This window comes from Barbatula barbatula (genome assembly GCF_947034865.1).
Source record: "Barbatula barbatula genome assembly, chromosome: 8".
NCBI classification, from domain to species: Eukaryota; Metazoa; Chordata; class Actinopteri; order Cypriniformes; family Nemacheilidae; genus Barbatula; species Barbatula barbatula.
In genome coordinates this window covers 20,143,173-20,167,181 of record NC_136771.1, presented here as the reverse complement: position 1 = coordinate 20,167,181, position 24,009 = coordinate 20,143,173, and the positions used below count along the sequence as shown (strand labels likewise).

The window sequence follows — 24,009 nt, the reverse complement described above, 5'->3', positions numbered from 1 at the left end:
TAGCTCGTGTTATGTAAACGTGATCGCGTCACTGTATTATAAGACATTACTGTATAGAGTGTGACTCGTTAATATTTGTTAGTAAATACGACCATAAACTGCTGAGGTGGTTACTTTTTTATTGTATTTCAAATATGATTCTTTGATCATTCATAATACTAAATGTTAAAACTTAAATTAGACCTGTAGACTGCTGTAACCAGAACATCGTTTCCCCTGCGTCGAACGATGCGGAAGTCAAAATGTGGGATGCGGAAATATGTCAGAATACGGACGTAAAACGAGCGCAACATCCGGTTCTCGGAGACATTCGGCTTGTTTGAAATGAGCAAAATCTGCGCAGAACCGATCACCGGTGATCACCGCGACATGATGCCGGTTAGAAAAGTGTCCGAGTTACGTCCGCCTTGCTCTGATGTCATGCTGACGTGTGCCAAAAAACTCTCGCGACGGCGAGGCGGCTGTGTCGGATTGAGCAGTCGAGCGCAGTTTGCTCTCCTCCGACTGCGCTATTCAAAAGCATGATGGGAAACGACTGACTGACGACACAGCTTCAAGCTCATTGGCTGAGAATGTCAACTGATACATTTTCTCTTTATTCTAAGAATTAGATTACGCATCTGTTTGTTTATATTAACATGCAAACTAAACAAAAACAAAACACGCCTAGTGAAGTTAAGAATTAGGACGTGCGTTTATTTTATATTTCTCTTCATAAGAATTCTTAATCGTTGTAATTTTCACTTGATTTTATTGTCTGTTTGTGTGAATTAATACATCAATCCGTTAAAAATATACATGCACACATACATATCTAAATGGACTGTTTAGTCATTATGAGAAGTGAAGTGTCTGGGTCTTAAAACAAGGGAAGAAATTCTGAAGAATGTTTGCTACAATATAGCTTTGACTTGTATGATATGGAAAAATACTATGGACGTGAAATGGTGGCAGAAACCTGCTTGTTATTAAATATGACAAACATTTGTTATGAACTCTGTCTCTCAAAAGCAACTTGCTATTTACTTCATTTGTTTATACAATCCTTGAAAATGTCTTACATGTTTTGTGTAAGCTGTTTATTTGTACATTATTTGACAGTACATTCAGTGATTATTATTGTAACCATCTTCATGTAAAAACAGTGGTATTTCGATTACATCCACTTCGTCGGCATAATGACTAAACAGTCCATTTAGATATGTATGCGTGCATGTATATTTTTAACGGATTGATGTATTAATTCACACAAACAGACAATAGAATAAAGTGAACATTACAACGAGGAAGAATTCTTATGAAGAGAAATATAAAATAAACGCACGTCCTCATTCTTAACTTCACTAGGCGTGTTTTGTTTTTGTTTAGTTTGCATGTAAATATAAATAAACAGATGCGTAATCTTATTCTTAGAATGAAGAGAAAATGTATCAGTTGACATTTTCAGCCAATGAGCTTGAAGCTGTGTCGTCAGTCAGTCGTTTCCTATCATGCTTTTGAATAGCGCAGTCGGAGGAGAGCAAACTGCGCTCGACTGCTCAATCCGACACAGCCGCCTAGCCGTCGCGAGAGTTTTTTGGCACACGTCAGCATGACATCAGAGCAAGGCGGACGTAACTCGGACACTTTTCTAACCGGCATCATGTCGCGGCCATCACCGGTGATCGGTTCTGCGCAGATTTTGCTCATCTCAAACAAGCCTTTTAATTTCTAACACAGAAGCTGACCAGTCCAAATTCAGTTTTATATGTGCGGAGTTTTGCCCCTTTTAATTTGGGAATAGAATTTTCAGACAGACATATGTAATGTATATTTGTTTTTAAGCCATGTGTTTTTTATCGACGACAAATATTTAATAACACAACAATACAGATTTTTACGCTAAGGGTTGCTTGATACAAGCGTACGTCCAAATAGTTCATATTCAAGACATGTCTCTTTAAATTTCTTACCGCCGAGATTGATGATGCGATCAGCGCTGAACAGCTGACGTCACGCTCACAGGGTTGTTTTCTTTCGAGCCCGTGGATTAGAGACTGCAGATTAATCTCTCACGCTACCAATCGACATTAAACGGATCGTTTATCCTCGTTTTTAACATCCACAAGCTTTTCGTTTGTTTTCCAATGAACCCATTTAAACGAGCGATCGGTCGCTAATATCAGCAAAACACCAGATAAAGTCGTGGCTAATGCTAATGGTCGCGTTGGGCATTTCTGAAATTTCTGTTTCATTTCGTCGGACCTTTTTGAACTGACGCTGTCACTAGATTCAAGCATTTTGTGTTATAGGAGACGAGAATGAACTGGATTTTCCCCCTTTCAAAGGGCTCCGGATCGATCCCTCCTCTGAACAGTTTACAGAAACAAAGACAGAGACAGATCGAGTCTCTGAAAGCTGCTCACACCAAGTAAGTCAACATATATTAGTTCAATCAAAAGATGAGTATGTGTTCAGAAGTGAGTGTGCGCCTAGGCTGCCCCTAAAATGCTGTCTAGGTAACGATGGGGACTGTTAAGAGACGTGTGTGGTGCTCCATAAATAGTCCATCGAATGTTCAGTTTATTGTTGAATAAAGTCTTGATTTTCAGTTCACTCGAGTATTATTATTGGGAGCAAAAACTGGATTCGAACAAGAAAACAACATTATTTCCTGCTGCGTCGTCAACACGTTTGATCATCAGTCCGGGGAGTAATGCAGACTCGGTGTTGTTGTTATTGTTGTGTGTACTTGAGGAGCAACTTGTTATTATAATCGTGAAATCTCAAAAACGGACACACTATCAAAATGGCAAACAGACAAACTCCGCCTGCTGAAAATCCATCACCAGATGTTTAGAACTATTACTGAAATGTCATCATGAAGCGTGGTTTGGCCTTCCAGTATCTACCCACCTGAGAAAATCCCACCAGTGGAAACCAAATCCAGCACATTAACAAGAGAGATCCATAGCGATCATCAGTTTCCAATAAAGAGCAATACTTTTCTAATGAAAACCATTTATTTTCTGTGATGCTTTTACTTCAAATCTAATGTTTGTTGATGTGCGGTAAGGGTGATAAAACATCTTAAGTCTGTTATAAAAGCACTGAAAGTCAATGCGATGTTTCACTATACTATACAAGGCCGTCTGCTGGATGTTATGTACTGTGTTTCAGATTAAAGTATTAGCTCCAGATCCCTTCTCACTCAGAAGGACAGGTCTTAAGGTAGTGTCGTAGTACACCTCTAGTTTGTCATTCCTCAAGACATACATGCATTTGTTTTTAACATAAGCTTTTTCTATAATTCCCTCCGGAACTGTTATAAGCTTATTTAAAAGTTAGTATCATTTTGAGAGGGACAGTTTAATATTACACAAAAATGTATTATAAATATGTCTTTTAATAACATATATGACATTATACATTACAATCGCTTAAACCAATTTGCCTGTTCCTGATGTTTGAACGTCGTTTCTTACCTTAAAACTGAAAGAAAACCGCTTTTCCTTGCAGAAGGTCTGCTTTAGGTAAAAATGAGCTAATAAAATATTTATTATAAACAAGCCCCTTCAGTGCGATACAAGGCATTATCCTTTACTTATATTAATAATACACCATACCGCATGAGTTAAAAAGGAACATAGTTCTGGTTGGATGATGTTTATTATTGAGTTTTACTAATGGCACCATGGGGGACATTTGCAATCTCACTAGTGACATCATATAGAAGTGCATCAAACACACAGGTACTGGTAAATGGGTAATATCCACTTGAAGTCACATGACTGGCCAACAATTGCCTCTCGGTTTCGAGAGATTTCACAAATATACGTGTTATCTGATATTTGTCTGGAAGTGGAGACGTTTCACATGTGGAATTAAAATGTCACACAATCTAATCCTCTGCATGATGTCTTCAGTCTTGCAGAAATCCAGAAGGATGTGGAGTATAGACTTCCTTTTACTGTCAACAACTCAACCATTAATGTCAATATGTAAGTTAACTCTGCATATTGTTTTTATCTATTAAATTTGCATGTATTTGACTGCTGCTTCATATATTGTGACATGTCATTCACAGCTTGCTGCCACCACAGTTCCCTCAGGAGAAACCAGTGGTCAGTGTGTTTCCCCCAGTAGGCCATCATTTAGTAGACAGTAATAATGGAACAATGGTTACCAGCCCACTCATTACTACTGTACGTTTTTTATTTTATTGTTTTATTACTCATGTAGAATGTGTTTTTGCATGGCAAATGAATAAACAGATATTCTGCTCAGGTTTTCTTGTACAGTTCGATAAAGTTGAATTTAGTTTAATTTCTCTTTCTGTAGTGCATTACAGAACATGCTGAATTTTTATATTTTGTTTTCACTGGCTTCTTATTTTCCTTCCCTACATGAAGTTCGGAATGCATTCTGACTTAGGAAAAGTAATCCAGAGTTTACTAGATGAATTCTGGAAAAGTCCTCCTGTCTTGATGTCAGACCCCACCACCTTTCCATTGTGAGTAGTCTTCAGAATTTGATCTTACTCCATATCCATACTTTACCATTACTCCTTTATCCATAACTTGAATATTTCAGGATACTGATTCTGAACCTATAACTCATTTACATTTGTTTGCGTGTTTCGCTTTCTGTACAATTATTTAAATTTGACTTAAAACATAACCCTTTCTGATAAGGTCTCTTATCAGAAAGAACTATAACTTGTCCTCTTGTTGTCTCTGTCTTGTGGCTCAGTATGTACAAATCATCTGGGATGCCGCCTTACCCAACTCAGAGCTTCCATTTTGTTCCTGCCTTCCCGCCACAGGACAGTCAGCGACCGGTTGGCCCCATCCCTGCGTCACACGCAGTGGTGGAGTCTCAACAAGCCCCTCCCCGACCAGCAGCACCAGCTTATGGACTCATAACAGACCTTCCTCTTCCAGTACCAACTGCTGACTCCCAGGTGCTTAAAGAGAACTTTGGTAGCAGCTGTTGTGCTTTGTTTACACTGCACCGCATTTCAATGTAAAAACCCAATCTTTAGGACTGACATGAGTCGGATAGATTTTGGTAAATGTGACTTTCAGAATCAGTTATTTGAATGACATTAGTAAAGGCACAATATTTACTCTTGGTCTTCTGATCTCTGTAGTCAGGTCTGAATGGACACATGTACAAGATGCCGGAAATCCCAGATTCATTTCCAGAACTCTCTGAGATGAGGTACGGTACTGATAGTACGGTACTGATTCTACTGATACTGTTGTGGGTTTGTCTGTTCTTTTACATTCTCAGAAGTGATGATAAGTTAGTATACACTCTTTTTGGATTTGTGATCTCACAGTGTTTCCCAGCTGAAGGACATGAGCGATCAAGACGACATGTTGTTGGAGTTCTTCATGTATTTGCCTCAACTTAAACAAGTGACCTCGGATAAAGAGGAGCTGGTCAACAACATAGTGGAGATGGCCAGTGAGTTTTCAGAAAAACATTGCCAATCGGCTTGTTAGTGATGTTTATATCAAATTTAGACTATTATATTTTTTCAGCGCCAACTGTTTATGTTACAGTAAATGATTTGGAACGTCCAACGTTTGACATAATCCCTTAACTCAAACCTGTGACATCATTCAGATGGGGTTTATTGTTAAATTTGCAAATTAAAGAGATAATTTATTTAACTTGCAGAGAAGAACTTGCAACTTGAGCCTCAGCTGGAGGGGAAGAGACAGGAGATGTTGTGTAAAGTATGTTTTTTTAAAAATATTGATGCCAAGACATTCATACAGTGAGTCTCAAACATCTAAGACTATGTTGACAATTTAATTTCTGTTAATTTAGGATTTCTTTTGTTAAATGTAAGTGAATTTTGTACAAAATTCATATATTTATATGTATATGTATATATATATATTTGCTTCATATATGCTCTTTAAAAATTTGTATTATAAAGCAAAACGGACATGCTAATATTCAAGCATGTTAAGTTTGCAACATTTAATTCAGATTGCTGTGCCAATAATGTTTGAACAAACTATTTGATTTTCATAAACTAAGTCTTCCGAGATTTAGACCTGACTGCAAGTCTCTTCTCGGAAAAGGCTAACTGCATTTTCTAATGTTTTATTTTTTTGCTTTAGTATGAACAGCTAATTCAGATGAAGTCAGTATTTGAAACCAAGATGCAGAGACAACATGAGCTCAGTGAGGTAAAGCCAAGAAAAATATTCTTTTACATATATGACAAAGAAACTGTGCCTGCAAGTTAATGCAGGACTTTTTCAGCCTTTTGTTTTTAGTAAATCCAGATATATTTAGTTCAATTTAAGTCTATAATTTTTATGGAAGGTTTATATTAAATGATAGAAACTGAATAGCAAATCTATCAGTTAAAATGAACCTACCATAAAAATGAAAGACCCTTCATTTCTTTGTAAGCAGGCAAACTTACAAAATCAGCAGGGGATCAAATAATTATTTACCTCGCTGTATATGTTCTAACTGAAATGTGTTTGTGCTCTGACAGAGCTGTAGTCTCAGTGCACTGCAGGCCAGATTAAAGGTAGCAGCCCATCAGGCTGAGGAGGAGTCTGAGGAGACAGCTGAGAACTTTCTAGAAGGAAAGGCGGAAATTGATGATTTTTTAGCCAGCTTCATGGAAAACAGAACGGTATTACAACGAATATTTATTTTGAAACAACGCTAAAATGTAGAAGTATTAAAATTCAATATTACAGCGTGATGGTTTTGATAATGTCATCATATATATATAATAAAACCACCTATGGCTACTGTAATAATACTGTAAAACTGTAAAACTCACTTTTGATGTTTTTATAATAGGGCTGACTGATACGAATAATTTATGCACATCCTTAATGTTAACATGTTAATAATATTCTGTCTTCTATATTTCCAGCTTTGCCATTGTAGAAGAGCCAAAGAGGAAAAGCTTCAACAATGCATGAACACACAGTTTCCTGCCACACATTATAGCGAATGATTGGTGCGCTTTTCTTAGAGGAAGGTAGTCTACCTTGTCGGTCTCCAATCTTAGATCTTTAATGAAACTGTTTTCAACCTTTGTATTGAGTAAACATGTATATTCTTTATCATAGGTTTGGGATCAATCTACCAGCAGATCAAAAGCAAATATTGTGGTCTACAGATTTGATCGGGCAATCCTAGATACTTCGGCAAAGAGATTGTTCTTCATTTAAATATAAGTGATTTTTGCACAGGATTTTACAAAGTGTTAAGGTTGAGTAGAACAGTTGCAAGTGCCGTCTGGATGTGCCTGGTCTGGCTTAAAATTCAGGAGAAAATTCATGGCAGAAACAGGCAGCGTTTGAAACTTAATATTAATTTTAAGTCGACATCGTGGCAGATGGGGTTGGGCCTTGTAAGCACTTGAAAATGATCTTAAACTATGTTAGTGCTGCTGGAAACTTAACTATGACAAAAGCATACTGTATTTAATAATGTTCATAAAAGCCTTTATTATAATTAGACATTGTATTATATGTTTATTTAATCTGATAGTTCATAAAACATTTTGAATGTCTGTTATTGTTTGTTTCTTAATATTAAGGAATGTTTATGTTTAAGATGCTACTCATTTTGCCCCAACCTGAAGGTGGTCACTTGTGTTAGCTCAGGTTCTTCTGGTTATTCATTAACCAAGTGTGTGATATTTTGCTATAATACTTTCTCCTATCCCAAAGGCAACTGTAAGCCATTTATGGGTTGCAATCTTGAAGCGAATAACATGTTTTTATTTTAATGGAAGACGTTTAATTGTAATGCAGTCGTGTGGCAGCCAATGACTTAATATCATCCTCAAAGAATAGAAGTCCTAATTTGCAGAGCAAGATTCAGGCATTCAATGTACTTAAAAGAAGCTCTAGAATTCACAGCGGAGGATGAAAAATGATGTAAAAACTGACTTAAGACATACAGAGCTTGTCATGTAGTTTGCTTCTTAGCAAACAATTTATTGGGGGTATTTGCCCTGGAAATATACATTTGTGTATGTTCCAGGAGAATCAGTTTATAAATCTACTGAACGGTTAAACAGAGGGATGTTGTGAAGGCTTGATTGTCTACTTTCTACAGATATACAGAAATTCAACTTACAGTAGTATAGGTGCCATGATCTTCTCGCCATTTCAATTCTGTATAAGACTTCCTTTAAATACAAATGGAGAGCACAGACTGGAACATAGTTTCAGCAGGATGCCGAAAATGGAGTACTAGTGTACCGTATACTATATTTTGAGTGTGCGAGTAAACAGCATAAATTGTAGTATGCCACACTGTTGTCACATTCAGTAAACTTAGCAAATAGTGTTATTTGGGGAATAAAAACAGTTTGTTGTCTATTTGTTAAAATGCTATAAAAACTCGTTCAACTCTTATCAGTTCAATCAAAAGTTGGATGTTAAAAACTGTGGCATTGACATTTCTTCCAGTTCACTTGTTGCTTGAAACAGAAGTTGAGATCAATGCATTGTGGGATAACATATTTCTTTGTGTTGTACATTTGCTGCACGCACTATATACCATGTGATGCAGAAATAGTTTGAGTAGTATGTAGTATGCTAGCTGCGGAGAATAACAAAATCGTTCAGTACTGAAGACAGCAAATTAAATTAAAAACAAAAATACCTTTGGGAAAAATACTAAAATGGAAATAAAAATGACTATTTCAGAAATACAAATTCACACAACATTAAAAACAGCAGTTCCCAGATACCCGTTAATGTGCTTTTTGTCCCATTTCAGCCTCCAGTTTTTTTTTCAGGCGTTTGCGTTGACCCCCTCATCACTATCGGGTTCCTTAGCGTCATCTCCAGCACTTGAGGAGTGGCTGCTGAGGTCAGCCACACCTGACTCGAAATCGCTGCAGGTTGAAAGGTCGTCAGGATCGCCACACGTGGGCGGGGCCAGGCGCACCAGTGGTAATGTGAAGGAAGGAGGGTGTGTCTCGCTTCTCAAGTCGGTGAAGTAATCTAGAGGGCTGCCGAGTTCACCCTTGTTTGGGATTGGACGGCAGACTTGTTCAGACGCCCTGTTGGTGTTCTTTCTCTCCCCCAAAGTTTTCTTTTTCAGCTGACTGAGTCTCTGTTAATGTGAAGAAACCCTTGTCAGTGTTTAAAGAGAGAAAAGATGATCTTTGCTCAGTTCTGAATTAATCCAACAGATTTATGTAACATCATCAGTTATTTTGTACTGTTCGTCCCATTTTGTTCCCCTAACATTTTAATTCTGTTATTTATTCACCCTGATGTTATTTCAAACCTGTATGACTTACTTCTGCAGAACACAAAAGAAAATATTTTGAAGAATGTTGATCTCCCTTGATGTGCATTGGTTTGTGTCCACACAAAAGAAATGAATGGGGGCCATCGTTTTACGTTTACAAAAAATTCTTAAAAATATCTTCTTTGTTTTGCAGAGGAAAGAAAGTCATACAGGTTTAAAATGACAAGGTGAGTAAATAATGACAGAATGTTCATTATGGCATGAAGTATCCCTTTAAAAATAAAAAATCTCAAATTCATTCTGCATTCATGTGATACTATAGCACACATACAGTGATTTCTACCAGCGGTTGTGTTTTTAAAATGCATGTGATGCTTATATGTGATATTTATGCATGCATCTGTATGCCTTGTCCAGCGTCTGTCCCCCGTGGTACCTCCTGGTGACTGCTAAGCTCTTCCTCCAATTGCTGTGACTCCTCCCTCACTGCGTTCAGGCAATCAGCTGGAGACTGATGTGAAGCCATGCTTTTTTCAACACGGCTGTACATCCCCTTCCAAAACCTACAACATGATTCCCATTTGTTTAAAACAGTCGAATCAAAAACTCTTCATGACATGAGTGACACAAATGTATGTTCCATTTTAACATTTCAAGGTCCAGTTTGTAATTCTTTAGAGGACCTTTTGACAGAAATTTTTTCTATCTACGCTGATCGAAATTATAAACGCAACACTTGAGTTTTCCCCCCATTTTTCATGAGCTGTGCTGAAAGATCGGAGACTTTTTCAATGTACACAAAAGGCCTATTTCTCTCAAATATTCTTCACAAATGCATGATTATTGCACAGGTCTGCCTTAGGCTGGCCACAGTAAAAGGCCACTCTAAAATGTGCAGTTTTATCAAAAGCCGTCTCCAAAGGCGTTTCAGAGAATTTGGCAGCACATCCAACCGACCTCACGCGATACCACACCAGCCCAGGACCTCCACATCCAGCATCTTCACCTCCAAGATCGTCTGAGACCAGCCACCCGCTGCAATAATCAGTTTGCACAAACAAAGAATTTCTGCACAAACTGTCAGAAACAATTTCGTGGAAGCTCATCGGCATACTCGTCGCCCTCATCTGGGTCTCGACCTGACTGCAGTTTGTCGTCGTAACTGACTAGACTGGGCAAATGCTCGCATTCGATGGCGTCAGGCACTTTGGAGAGGTGTTCTCTTCCCGGTTTTCACTTTACAGGGCAGACAGCGTGTATGGTTTCGTGTGGGTAAGCGGTTTGCTGATGTCAACTTTGTGGATCGAGTGGCCTATGGAGGCGTTGGGGTTATGGTATGGGCAGACGTATGTTATGGACAACGAATACAGGGGTGAATTTTATTGATGGCATTTGGAATGCACAGAGATACCGTGACGGTCTCCTGAGGCCCATCGTTGTGCCATTCATCCACGACCATCACCTCATGTTGCAGCAAGATAATGCACGGCCCAATGTTGCAAGGATCTGTACACAATCCCTGGAAGCTGAAAACATCCCAGTTCTTGAATGGCCAGCATACTCGCCGGGCATGTCACCCATTGAGCATGTTTGAAATGCTCTGGATCGGCGTATACCACAGCGTGTTCCAGTTCCTGCCAATATCGAGCATCTTCGCACAGCCATTGAAGAGGAGCGGACCAACATTCCACAGGCCACAATCAACAACCTGATCAACTCTATGCGAAGGAGATGTCTTGCACTGCGTGATGCACAGGGTGGTCACACCAGATACTGACTGGTTTTCAGACCCCCAATACAGTAACCTGCACATTTTATAGTGGCCTTTTATTGTGGCCAGGCAGAGGCTTATCAGCATCTTTATATGTCACACCTGTGAGGTGGATGGATTAATTTGGCAAAGGAGATTTGTGAACAATATTTGAGAGGAATAGGACTTTTGTGTACATAGAAAAAGTGTTTGATCTTTCAGTTCAGCTCATGAAAAATGGGGGAAAAAACTAGTGTTGGGTTTATAATTTTGATCAGTGTACATAAACAGCGCTCTGCAGAGCAGTTTGTCCATTTTAGAAGCAAGATTGTGAATACCATGTAAGGGGACCTGTTTCTTAAATACGTGACAACATCTTAGTTCTGTGTCAGCCTCCATACTGCTTTAAAATGGAGGGATGGGATGGCAAATTACACAATGGTCCTTTAAAAATATCCCCTTATCACAATTTACTGAATTGCATGGTGGGATATTGAGAACTGAGCTTTTTCCCTTTTGAATTCATTGCTGTCCTTCCAAAACCATGTCCAAATGAGCCCGTTTTCAGGAAATGGAAACAACACTGGCAACTTTTTGCTGAAATACTGTGTTGTCAAAGTTGACAAGAACATTTTTATTGGTTACATATTTGCAGAACCCAGTGACAAAATAAAGGTTTCGTAAGGACAGTAGCGAAATGTAAAACAAGCCATGTGTCACGTATCAATGCCTAATACACAAAGGGAAGTGAAAGGAAGTTTAATAATGTCATTCATTCAGGGATGTCATGCTGTGGTTGACTCACTTGAAGCAGTAGGCGGTGGTCAGAGGCTTTAGAACACCCTGTGTTTGGCTGTGATCTGTCCTATACAGAGGGTTTGTGTATTCTGCCCTGTTCTCCCACAGGTGAGGCCACAGAGAGTGTGTCCGGTCCTGTATCCTGCATAGTGTGGAAGCACAGAGGAAAACTGAAAGAGCAAACTGGAAGGGAACTGTCATCATTTACTCACCCTCATGTCATTTCAAAGAAAGTCATAAAGGTAGCGTCTTATCATTTTTATCGTATCGGTTTAGTATCCGTATAAAAAAGACGAAAATCCTTACTTCAAGTCTTTCCTCTCTTTCTGGCAATTGCCAATGAAGTTCCCGTAATGGCAGGAGTAGATGTGCGTGTGCAGCTGTATAAGGAATCGTTCATTGAATTCGAATGCGCATGGGAACTGCTGCCTCAGCTGCCAAACACACTCCAGAAACTGATCCATGACTGGCGAAACCTCCTTAGGGTCACCGTCCAGGTGAGCGTACCTGAGAAGTGCAGAATATAAGTTAATCGTGTTGATCCACAAGGTGCTTGTGACATTTATGATGATGCAATGCAGACAATGTGCCTGTTAGGATTATGCAATGACATTTAGAGCACATGTGGTTTCTCTGTCGTTTGTCGCAATGTATGACAAAGCACGACAAAGGGTTTTTTAAGGGAAGTCATCTTATTCTACGACCTTGTAGGCAACAGCTATACAAATGCAGCTTCAATCTACTTGAATAGAAAAAGGCTGAGGTCTCCAATATTGTCAAAATAAAATTTTATTAACATTGAATCAGACATAAAATATGACAAAGTAATCGTTGTATCTAAAGTACAAATTACTTTATTGACTGTATTTTCCAGTCTGGACCATATTCGTTCAGATTTTTATTCACAAAAACGTGATTTAAATGGATATAATCTCTAGAGGTCTGGAAAAATAGGCATGAGAGACTCACAGTATAACAGTAGGCTATGTATAGCATATCTGATGGTTTGGTCACTGTATCTGCTACGGATTCTTGAATAAGGCCTATGTCTTCTCACATGTTGTCCTTGTGAAAGTGTTTAATCAATTACTTAATTCAAGGATTTGAATTCAACTACATGGCATATGTGGTCTCTAAGTGATAAAAACATCTCAAGGGAGTGAAATGGAAAATGCAAACCTGTGGGAAAACTTGTGTCCGAACGACACCCAGTCTTTCTCTATTAGAACCTGGAGGTAAAGAGACAAAAACTCTATTCATTTGTGCTTTATAGATATTTGTACTGGTTTTATTCTTTTAAGAATAATTCATGAAAAGATCACCATCAGTCCTTTGATGGTTCTGTAGTATGGGTCTAGTAGTACACTAGCTACTGAACAAGCCTGAGCAGTCCGGTCCCAGCCATCTGAACAGTGCACTAGAACACTTACTCCATCTTCTGCCACCGCCTGTTGAAACATAACAGAAACACAAATAGAAAAGCTTGGTGTCAAATTTTGTGCTATTTCGTTCTTGTTATGATGGTGAATTTTGAGACCACAGTATTCTACCAATCAAAGGTATGGACACTAAAGGTGTCTCAATATACTGATCTTGACAATAACTGTGACATTAATGCCATGGTTATTGATATCTTATAGTATTCTAAATAATTAAGCCCCTGTATCAAGCTGATAATCCAAAATAGTAGGCTGTTACTTAGCATTTCGCCTTAAAGGGAAAGGGATCCAAACCTGTATCAATGGCTTTGTTCTGCTGAACACAAAGGAAGATATTTGGAAGAAAGTCAGTAACCAAACAGATCTCATCCCATGTTTACTTCCATAGTAGGGAAAATAAATACTATGGGAGTCAATGGGGAATGAAATCGTTTACTGATATTGTTCCAAATATCTTCCTGTGTGTTTAGCCGAAACAAATAAATGTATACAGGTTTGGAACAATTTGAGTAAATGATGAAAATGTTTTATTATTGGGTGAACTATCCCTTTAGGTTTCTGACATTTTTGTGTGAATCGCTGGTCAATAAATAGAAAAAAACAAAATAAACTAAATTAAAATTGTCAATTTGACATAATATTGTTATATTTTTATTGTTCATTCTTTTGTCATGAAAATCATGTAGTGAAAATCTAATATTTTGACAGCCTTAATGGACACATTATTTCACTCTCACATTGTATTGACTGAAAATACATATCTGATATCATGAACTGTCGATTTAAAGATAAATCTAATACTTGAATGTTTGGATGTTTTCTTTTAATGATAATATATCATTTTATTTTTTAACAGTAGTGTCAATTTATAGCTCAAGGCTATTTCAAAGCTTTTGAAAGGAGTTCTACCTTAGCAATAAAGACTCCAGACTCTAGTACAGCTTTGACGTGTTTTAACCATCCAGAATTCTCCAGACCCCACAGGAATTCACTCATGGAAGGAGACACAAGATCGGCAACTGCAGGGATCAAAGAAGAAGAGGTAACTCTTCTTGTGTTCAACTCCTTGCTGAACATTTTATCTAGATAAAATCCATTAAACAAATTATCATTACAGAATACAGAAGCATTACAACAAAAAGCATTAGTCCATCTATACCGTCTATAAGCTTCTGTTGGCTGTTTCTCATGACGTGGATGTTTTCTATACCAATGAATTGCAGTTTTATGTTGGTGTAGTGGTCTTCGTTCTCGTAACCCTTTCCAGCAGCGCGATTTGCCATTGCGTTGAGCTGGAAACAATTACAAACAGTACAAAAGTCACAACACTGTGTATTTGAAAATAATCATAAACACTATCAAAGTAATTTATTACTTTTAATACCTTAAATACTTCAAATGTTTTCAGGTGAATCTCTCAGTAAAATCGCAACATCCTCTCCAATCTGTTCTGTCACTTATTTGTTTTCATGACCTCTCACCTTTGGCCTCGTGTCCACCACATACATGAACTCGCTGACAGGGTTCGACTTCATGATGGCCTGTAGCATCTGCTCGTCGTCCGAGGAACGCGCGCTGAAACCAGAAAGAGGCTGACTGCTCCGACATATAGACGCCTAGAAAGTGAGGAGGTGAAGACAGCAAATGTTCACAAAACAGAGAATAATGAAACTTGGAGGAAGAGCTGAATGGTTGAAAACCGAGAAGCCTGCAAAGAGTCTGCTTGGTTTTAAAAGAAGATGCGTCACCATTTATACACTTACACTGGTGTCCCTGTGGAAGTAAGAGAGAACTGGAAGGCGCCCTCGACTCCGGAACTTGGCACTGCCCACAATGACGGCAGGAGAGGCAGACTTTGGCACATACAGCTCGGATGAGTAAGTGTCACACAACTGCCAATCGAAATAGTTTGATCAGATTCTGATATGTATTTAAATTCAACATCACCTTGTCCTGGTCTATTTGTTTACATGTACTGAAAATCTTTTAAACTTGCTTTACCTCTAAATGACTTTCTTTTCCCTTTTGTTTTGACAGAAACGCCCACTTTTCCCAATCCAATCAATTCCTGATTGATAACATCAAGCCTCAGAATTGACAAACCCTCCCATTGCCCCCTCTTCTGCCAATAGTCGAGCAAACATTATAGTCCCACTTAAAAATGCTATTGGTTGGACCAGGTGAGCCATGACCTACAAAATTACTAATAGTTGTCACTGTACATCAAACTGGGACAGAATAAGTATATTAGCAGCAAAGTACAGGAATGATGTCATACTGACTCTGTACTCATGATTGGCTGCTGTGAGATGCCAGAGGTTGCGGGGGATTCCCATTCGACTGTATTCTGCCTTGAGATCAATGAAGCTCCAGGCCTTTTCCCTTAACTCTTTATCTAAGTTAGGGTTGAAGGAAAAGCAGAACAGCTCTCCGTAGCGCTCTGTAAAGAGAGACAGAGAGGGTGTGAAAATGCTCAAGCCATCTCTAAAGCTCGATAAAAGCTATCAATGTGTTTACATAGAAAGAACAGTGTTTCACAAAAAAGCAATGTATGGATAATTTTCAACGCTTCGCCAATTACAATGTGAGCAAAGGATACAAACGGCCTGAATTCAAGGAACAGCTTTAACTTTTTAACCATTTCTGGACCCTTTCTGTCAATCCAATAATACATTTTAGAGAAGAGGATAGCTTTGGTCACCATTCTCTTTCACTGTATGGCAAAGAGCGACAAACGTCTAGTTATATGTTCCATTCACACTGCTGTTCTCACAAGAGCTTTGAACATCATGCACTGTCGTGGGCCAACATAACTGTCGTGATAAGACATGAGATTCATACACTGGTCACGCTAAGGATGTTCCTCTTACCAGAAAGGGAACTTTCCCAAGGCACAGCGGTCACAATACTAGCATTGGAAATTTGTTTTAACTTTTGCTTTTACCTGGGCGTGATAGACGAGTGAGGGAGGCCAGCACATCTAAACAGTCCTTCTCCTGCGGGATTAGCAATCGGTAGACATGGAAGTTTTTACAGCGGATAATGAGAGGACTTCCTGAAGGGTTTGTCGGAAGTCTCTCCACATTACTCACCAAACTGTGCAGAACCTAACAGAGAAAAAGAGATCCTCAGTGTTTCACTATTTTATGACTTTCAGGTATACAGTTGCAACAGACACGTTTAGGCAGATATACTGAGAAAGATCACGTAAAACCATTTAACAAAATCCATTGCGTTTATTGTTGCTCTTTAAACTCAGATGAAAGCAACATAAAATGTGACGATTTAGAGGAAACTATAACATAGTGGATGACTTGTGATCCTGTGGTAATTCGGATCATTTGAAAAGGAAGCTTGATCGTCTGCATGGAGGATTTTGCGGCCGGTTTCATTTCCTACCCAGGTCTCTTTGCGTGCCTCCAAGTTGTCTACAAATATAGTGTGAGTAGAAGAGAGGTACAACGTTCCCAGTGTGAATCTCCTGGGGTTCAGCCTGTCAATCATGCGCACATTTTCCACCTGGAAGGAAACGTCACAAAAAACAAATGCGATTTCTCAATTATAGACAAATGTGATTTACAGTTTGTGGTGTGGAAAAGAACATCATAACGGCATGTACTGTACAATGGCCCTGAATGATCTTGTTAATAATGAAAGTATTTCATCATTGCTTTTCCCTGCTTGGCATATTTCGATATATAATTGGAATAAAAACGAGGATTGCAAGCAGTAAAAAAATCATACTTTGATCCTTAGTAAGACCTGAAGACTCCCCACATTTATCGGAAGCGTTCAGGCTGAACAATTGATCCGATTGCATTTCAAGGGGTGGGTGAATGAAGATGGAGGCTGTCATTGTGGCCTATCACCGGTTTTATTCTGCTAAATCGTTTATTTTCATATATTTGTTACTTTTTAGAAAACCATATGCCGTTCAAACATTAAGACAGAAAGATACATGCAGCACAGCGTGCGTTTATGTGATAGCGGTGCATTAGAGAAATGTCACAATGAGCGTTACCTTCGGTGTTCTGATGTGCTCCATCCTAGAGACGCCCGTCCAAATGATGCGCAGAAAATGTATCTCAAACGACTGGAAGATCGGGTATCGCTTACGTCAGAAAAACAGAACCCGGCGTAGCATTTTGACATAAAAAGCATCATTTCACAATAGGATGACCCGCCGGTGTTGTGCTTCCAGTCATGGTCGTGGTGTAACCGCGGGGATTCGCTGTGCGTTGGGTCGGGCTCGGGCTCGGGCTAGTACGGTTTAAACACAACACACCGCACATTCCGGATCATAGGATGGAAAAGAAGTGGCTCATGAATATTAACTAAATTGCGTGGCGTTTACGCATAAACCGATAAATGATTGGGTAAAAGGCAGCTAAGGAGAGGCGGGCTTAAGTTGAGTAGCGAATTAACGATGAGTAATGTGCGGCGATTTTTGTTCGTGACGGGACACATGGTAACCAAGCTACGTCACAAAAATCTATTTAATATTTAAAACACAATTCCTTGTCGTAGTAGGATTCGTAATATCGCAGTATCGTGGATTGTTCCGTATTGACGCATGCGCAGATGTCTCTATTCAGGAACGAACCATCATCCAGGCTCGGTGACATCGTCCTTGAAAAGATTATTACTGTTTTGATGGCTCGTCCTGTAAATGATGAAAAAGAAATGCTTTATATGTTCCTAACCCTAAACTCGTTATGCATTTCTGTGTATTACTATAGTGGCTTTTTAACAAACATATTAAACGTCTTGATATATGATCGAGTATATATCAAGTATTTTATACAAATAAAAATTATATTTTACAACATGCTGCTCATGTAGCTACGTCATTTGACACATTTTCACTTATTTCTTAAACGTTATACATTATTACGCAAATTCTGTTGTCACGAGGTGCTATTTGAGACATTACCAATAGATGACGCTAAATCCCCAAAGTTATACAGTATTTACAAAAATGATGGGCATGACGTTCTCACAGCCTCCGTACAGCGATGTGATCACAGATTAGGTATTTTAGGATCTACATATTCCTATTCTTATTGTAAAAAAACATTTCTTGTAGTCAATAGTTTTAAATACGAGCATTTTATAAAAGCATATGTTAATACGTTAAGTAAAAAAACTTAAACGCTTAAGATAAGTTATATGACTTGACGTTAAACGATTTTTAAGAGCATTAGCGTTAGCTAGGCTAATTATATTATGCAACATTTAAGTCATTTCTTTATATAAGAGAAAGTTATTTATATATTAGAAGTATAGTGTACATTTTTGTTTGGAATATTTCATAACCACGCAGCAAAAGGTCCAATGTTAACTGCCCAACGGTTGTAATGAGGTTTAATAAACCACATACTTGCATTGTCACTGTAGTAATCATAATTTAACAGTGATATTTGGAGTGAAACTATTCGTGTTTCATTTTGGATTTTTCCAACAGAACTGCATTTCTCATCACGAGGGTCACATATTGTGACTCACTTTTATAGTCTTATACAGTATATCCTTCTTTGTTTCAGATATATATGGGTGAAGGGGATACTCCACCCCAAAACGAAAATTCTGTCAACATTTACTCACCCGCAAGTCTTATACAGTTCTTTGTTCTGTCGAACACAAAGAAAGATATTTGGAAGAATGTAAGCAAAGAGTTGTAGGGCACCTTTGACTACTATTTAAATATTTCCTACTATGGTAGTCAATGGTGTCCCAGAAATGTAAGCTGCCAATATTCTTCTTGGGGTAAATTCATGACAGATTTAAAATTTTTGGGTGGATATATGATATTTTTAGAACTTAAAACAGGCCATTCTCAACAGATATGTGAGACTTTATTGAGCTATTCTCAGTTGTCGGATCATTGAATACTGTAGAAGTATATGTTTACGTCAGTGTTTCTGCATGCTTACTGATCTATTTTGGGTCACGGAAGTTGCACGACGTCCAAAGGAACCACTTGACTATCCTGTCAGGTGCAGAAGTGCATGTTTGTTCTTAGTTTTGAATGATTTGTTCAAACGTTGCCCACTTTACCCCAAATGACCCTATACTGTGTTGCTTCTGAGGTTTGAGTTTTGTAGTGTTAGTAACTCTATCCACCAAAGTCTGGTGTCTGGTCGAGTGAGTGTTGAGTGTCCATTGGCCCCTGGAAGCCCTAAATGGCTCTTATAGTCCAATGTGGGGCGCTTGGGAAGCATGTGACCTGCAGGGTCTACTACAACATGTTCTTGGGTGGTCAGGATTGTCTGTGATATCCGATTTATGTTTAAGTGAAGATGGATGCACCTATATCTTAAATGACCCCCATGAATGTCGTAACCAAACGCTAATGAAGAATGCTGGAGACTAGACATAAAGGAGTCATGCCCATTTATGGGACTAGCTAACAGGTTATTTATACCCCTCTATCTCTTTGCCAAAGAACAAGCTGTGGACTCTGATACTAGCCATGGAGTGTGAGTGTTTAGTGGAAGAGGGTGTTAAAAAAAACTTTAAACGGATAAAGAGTGAAATTAAAGCCCAGTTATCTAGGCCGTTGACTCCACATACACACACATCTGTGTGTCCAGACTTGAAGTGTTGCCATGAAAGTGACAAGAGATTTATTTATTATAATTGGTTGCACAAGGTCATTTTTACCTTGGCTAATATAACATACTGTTTCTGATTCGATCTGATTTGATTTTTAGAAAAAAAACAGATGAAAGAACTCATACATATAATGTATGGATGAGAAATCACAAAGTTTTACAACCCAAAAACTGTATTTGAAATACCGGAATTGTAAAGTATTGTAATGACTGTATTTGTTTTTGTAAATCTGAACATATTCATTGTTTTATATCTTCAAAATGTTTTTTAAATGTTACATTTTTGGGAGAGAATATTATATTATGCTTATTTAAAACAAATGTCTCTTGGTTTGATATCGAGGTGTAAAGCATTCCTTTGAAAAATGATACTGAATCATTGACAGTAAACCTGTTGTTGGGTCACTGGAACACTATAACTATCAAATTGATCTTTAAACGGATAACACGACCGGGCCATGCATTGCATTGCACAATCCTGACCTCTGTGTTTAGGTGTTTACACAAATATGGTGTCGTGATGCCATTTGGAGTAAATTGGTGCACATATCTTTTACATTGATTGGGAAGACATGAAATGATTCCGACAGTTGAAAAAGTCGCAGATGACAGTTAAGCTAAACAGAATTCTTCTGAATGTTATGTAAGCCGGTCTCTAACCTCTCTACACGGCCTGAGAAAATTAAGATTGTCACTGAAGACAAACAAATAGATGGACCTCATTCTAACCGTCTATTTACGAACAGTCAAACACATAGTTATGCAGCACTCTGATAACATGCTTTTGAATGTCAGTGGTTTAAACTGTGGTTCCCTTTCTGTCGGTCTCTCGACATTGCGGGGGCACGAGAACCGGAATCGACACTGGAGAAGGCCGGGGCTGCTGGGGGGCAGACCACGTGCGAGACCTCGACGGCCGAAAGGCGGCCGGGGCACAGCAGGCCGGTCTGTTTTTACACTGTCAAAAAGGCTGCTGGAGCAGTCCTTGACAGCGCCACCAATCAGCTGACCTTGCGAGAGGGGAGTCAGGAAAGTGACCTTTCTCGACATCGCCCACCTGCGCAAGATTGAGTCTGAGGTGTCTCTCCGGGCCACTGATGTGGACATCGTCCAACCCAGCCTGCGCTGCCACCGTGGTCCCCGGAGGGCCAGTCGGTGGCGGCACTACTTGGGTCGGTCTTACCCCGTGGGGCTGTCTTTAGCGCCCTGGCCTGCAGGATGGCCATGGCATAAGAGTGGTGGCAGCTTGGCCCACGGCACTGCCAGCCTCAACACCAGAGATGTCGAGACCTTACATGCCCTGGACGGTGAGTCTAGGTCAAGCTCCCCAGGTGGCCGCCGTCTGCGGATACCCGCGACTGCATGCTCCAGCCAGGGTGCATTGACATAGTCCCTAGCTGCCTCCCCGCCCCGAGGGAAGAGAGGGCGATAGAGTCAGCTAGACGGAGCGCGCCGAAGGGGGCGCTCCAGGTCTTACTGAACTCCTTATGCGCCTCGGTAAAACTCTGCACTTCAGCCGGGCACGGCTTCAGCCGGCCGGCTGACGGATTAACGCTCACGATAATCCCCACATCACCCTCGTTGCTCGCCGTCGCTGATGGCAGGGCCGTAGCCGCTGCCCTCACAGAACGGGAAGGAGACGAGGTGGTGGCTGAATCTTGAGAGAACACAGCCACCGTGACGCAACGTCTGAATAGCCATCCGCCCGCAGTGCGGGCAGGACGAATCCACGAGGCTGCCACAGTGGTCGGACCCCCGAACACCTGCGGCAACCACCATGTCCGTCCCCCTCCTCGATGAGTGTACCGCACCCAAGAGATCAGCGGGCAATGCCACGCTGAAGAAATTGCTCTTTTAGAAAAACACCTCTGGAACTGCCAGGACGCCCAAGGGAATCTCCGCTGCACCGCGTCGTAGAATTCGGCAATTCGTAGAAAGTCATCAGATGCGAAGGCTCCGAAGAACAAAAGGTGAATGAATGAGCACGCCGGCTCCCCTTTTATATCCGGATAACCGGGGGCGGAGCCCGGCATGCAAATTTAATTCACCAATTTCATTGGCCTTTTCAAAATAGTCAGAAGATGATAGGTTCTCAGGGGCGAACCCCATCTGTCGGTTCAACACAACGTCGAGAGACCGACAGAAAGGGAACCACAGTTTAAACCACTGACATTCAAAAGCATGTTATCAGAGTGCTGCATAACTATGTGTTTGACTGTTCGTAAATAGACGGTTAGAATGAGGTCCATCTATTTGTTTGTCTTCAGTGACAATCTTAATTTTCTCAGGCCATGTACAGAGGTTAGAGACCGGCTTACATAACATTCAGAAGAATTCTGTTTAGCTTAACTGTCATCTGCGACTTTTTCAACTGTCGGAATCATTTCATGTCTTGCCAATCAATGTAAAAGATATGTGCACCAATTTACTCCAAATGGCATCACGACACCATATTTGTGTAAACACCTAAACACCGAGGTCAGGATTGTGCAATGCAATGCATGGCCCGGTCGTGTTATCCGTTTAAAGATCAATTTGATAGTTATAGTGTTCCAGTGACCCAACAACAGGTTTACTGTCAATGATTTAGTATCATTTTTCAAAGGAATGCTTTACACCTCGATATCAAACCAAGAGACATTTGTTTTAAATAAGCATAATATAATATTCTCTCCCAAAAATGTAACATTTAAAAAAACATTTTGAAGATATAAAACAATGAATATGTTCAGATTTACAAAAACAAATACAGTCATTATAAAATTACAAATACGGTTCGACACAACATCTCGTTCCCTCCATCAGGGAACAGAGGTTACATACGTTACCGAGACGTTTTGGTTACAGGCTGGGGTTTCTTGTGTGTGTCTGTAGATATGTGTGTTTTACGCATAATGTAGTATGTGTGAAAGATGTACTGTATATTTTTGCTAAATGGCTGTTGGTATTAGAAGCAAAATTATCTGTATACTGTTACGAAATGGATCAAACATTTCTTAAAATTTTTTTAGTTTCTCCTCAGTGCCTGTCAGCACTGTCCGTCTTATATGATAAGCCTGAGTATGAATTCTTGGAGTTTATCAGGGAAAACAGCTGTGCAACTTGAGTTTTGGTCTATTATTGACCACTTGACCACAGTTCAGTGATAATTTAGCTGGCTGTCACACACTACTGTTTACGTTGTGATATATTAACTAAGACAAGCATCACTATTTGTATTGTTGATTATGTTTAAGGATTTGAATCGTAATACATATCCTCTTGGTTCGTAAATCAACAATAAGTTATATAGCTTACCTTAAAGCAACACTTTGTAGAAACATTTCATGTTTTTACAATATACTGTATATTTGTCCACATAAATTACTGTAGTATAATATATATTTACTGTAGTAAACTGCAATAAAATTCCTAGATACTATATTGTTTATGAATACTACAGTGTCTACTACAGTTTATCAATTTACTACAAGGGTACTACAATTTCCTTTAGCAAATACTACAGTATTTATTCATCTGACTGTTCAAGTTAACCAGACATTTATTTTGACTGTGTGTGCTTGACGATAGCTGTACTCAAACTGTAAAATTCTAAAAAAATTAACTATCAGAGATGAAGTTCATGTGTTTTGTTTATATCAGTTATATCAGTTCATACAGTGCAGATGCTTCAACAAGGGGGCCATGGCCCACAAGGGTGCCACAGCTGACTTCCAAAAATATGTTTGTAACAAGGTTCAGTAAAAGGAAGGAAGGAGGCGGGAACCAGCGAATGTCAAACAAGCTTTTAATAAAATAAACAAACAAACAAAACGAAAGTAAAGTAAAATGCCTCACGGTCGACTATCGGCCACACAAAAACACAACATAAACTCAAGGCCTGGTCCTCTCTCGTCATACCCTCCTGTCGCTCGTCCTTTTCTGCTCCCGGAGCTCCTCTGTGAGATATGCGAGACCGGGCAACACGAAGCTGATACTCATTATCACTCACGTCACCAGCCTCGTTCGTTCCCTCACGGCTCTTGTCCCGCCATGCTCGTTACAATGTTTAAAACGCTGAAAACAAGTTTTTTTTTTTATTTTGACATTTTATAATGAACATGCTTTTCCAGTTAATGTCAAGCTCCTAAATATTTTATTGGGTATAAAAGTATAGTTTTTGTGA

The 24,009-nt window shown here is 39.4% G+C and overlaps 2 protein-coding genes across 8 annotated transcripts; one reads left to right on the top strand and one right to left on the bottom strand.

The window, feature by feature from the left end:
* The first annotated feature begins 1,615 nt into the window (after positions 1-1,615).
* On the top strand, positions 1,616-7,543 carry vps37a (VPS37A subunit of ESCRT-I). The gene is made up of 12 exons (XM_079461967.1): positions 1,616-2,410; positions 3,906-3,980; positions 4,067-4,184; positions 4,392-4,492; positions 4,732-4,942; positions 5,132-5,202; positions 5,324-5,451; positions 5,668-5,726; positions 6,120-6,188; positions 6,506-6,649; positions 6,899-7,006; positions 7,098-7,543. The coding sequence occupies exons 1-11, from the start codon at positions 2,301-2,303 to the stop codon at positions 6,980-6,982; spliced, it is 1,170 nt and encodes a 389-aa protein (XP_079318093.1). The 5' UTR covers positions 1,616-2,300; the 3' UTR covers positions 6,983-7,006; positions 7,098-7,543.
* A 217-nt stretch (positions 7,544-7,760) lies between these two features.
* mtmr7b (myotubularin related protein 7b) lies at positions 7,761-17,540 on the bottom strand. 7 transcript variants are annotated; one of them, XM_079461964.1, is made up of 14 exons: positions 17,252-17,534; positions 16,630-16,749; positions 16,175-16,337; positions 15,513-15,670; positions 14,994-15,122; positions 14,712-14,846; positions 14,390-14,522; positions 14,140-14,249; positions 13,114-13,239; positions 12,971-13,020; positions 12,098-12,298; positions 11,799-11,933; positions 9,652-9,806; positions 7,761-9,102 (listed from the first exon to the last, which is right to left on the bottom strand). In XM_079461964.1, exons 1-14 carry the CDS (start codon positions 17,273-17,275, stop codon positions 9,041-9,043), a joined length of 1,701 nt encoding a protein of 566 aa, XP_079318090.1. In that variant the 5' UTR covers positions 17,276-17,534; the 3' UTR covers positions 7,761-9,040. The 7 variants fall into 7 exon arrangements, with proteins under 7 accessions (XP_079318090.1, XP_079318089.1, XP_079318091.1 ...); XM_079461963.1 differs by having other exon boundaries at positions 14,140-14,312; positions 17,252-17,532; XM_079461965.1 differs by having other exon boundaries at positions 14,441-14,522; positions 17,252-17,508.
* Between the last annotated feature and the right edge of the window lie 6,469 nt (positions 17,541-24,009).

What these genes read in the sequence shown, in the direction of transcription:
- vps37a (XM_079461967.1), top strand. Translation starts at nt 2,301, where the DNA reads ATGAACTGGATTTTCCCCCTTTCAAAGGGCTCCGGATCGATCCCTCCT. An exon ending in CTGAAAGCTGCTCACACCAA is followed by an intron (nt 2,411 to 3,905) that starts GTAAGTCAACAT and finishes TGATGTCTTCAG; the next exon opens with TCTTGCAGAAATCCAGAAGG. An exon ending in CCAGCCCACTCATTACTACT is followed by an intron (nt 4,185 to 4,391) that starts GTACGTTTTTTA and finishes CCCTACATGAAG; the next exon opens with TTCGGAATGCATTCTGACTT.
- mtmr7b (XM_079461960.1), bottom strand. Translation starts at nt 17,275, where the DNA reads ATGGAGCACATCAGAACACCGAAG. An exon ending in AGGCACGCAAAGAGACCTGG is followed by an intron (nt 16,338 to 16,629) that starts GTAGGAAATGAA and finishes TTTCTCTGTTAG; the next exon opens with GTTCTGCACAGTTTGGTGAG. An exon ending in ACTTCCACAGGGACACCAGT is followed by an intron (nt 14,847 to 14,993) that starts GTAAGTGTATAA and finishes CTCACTTTCTAG; the next exon opens with GCGTCTATATGTCGGAGCAG.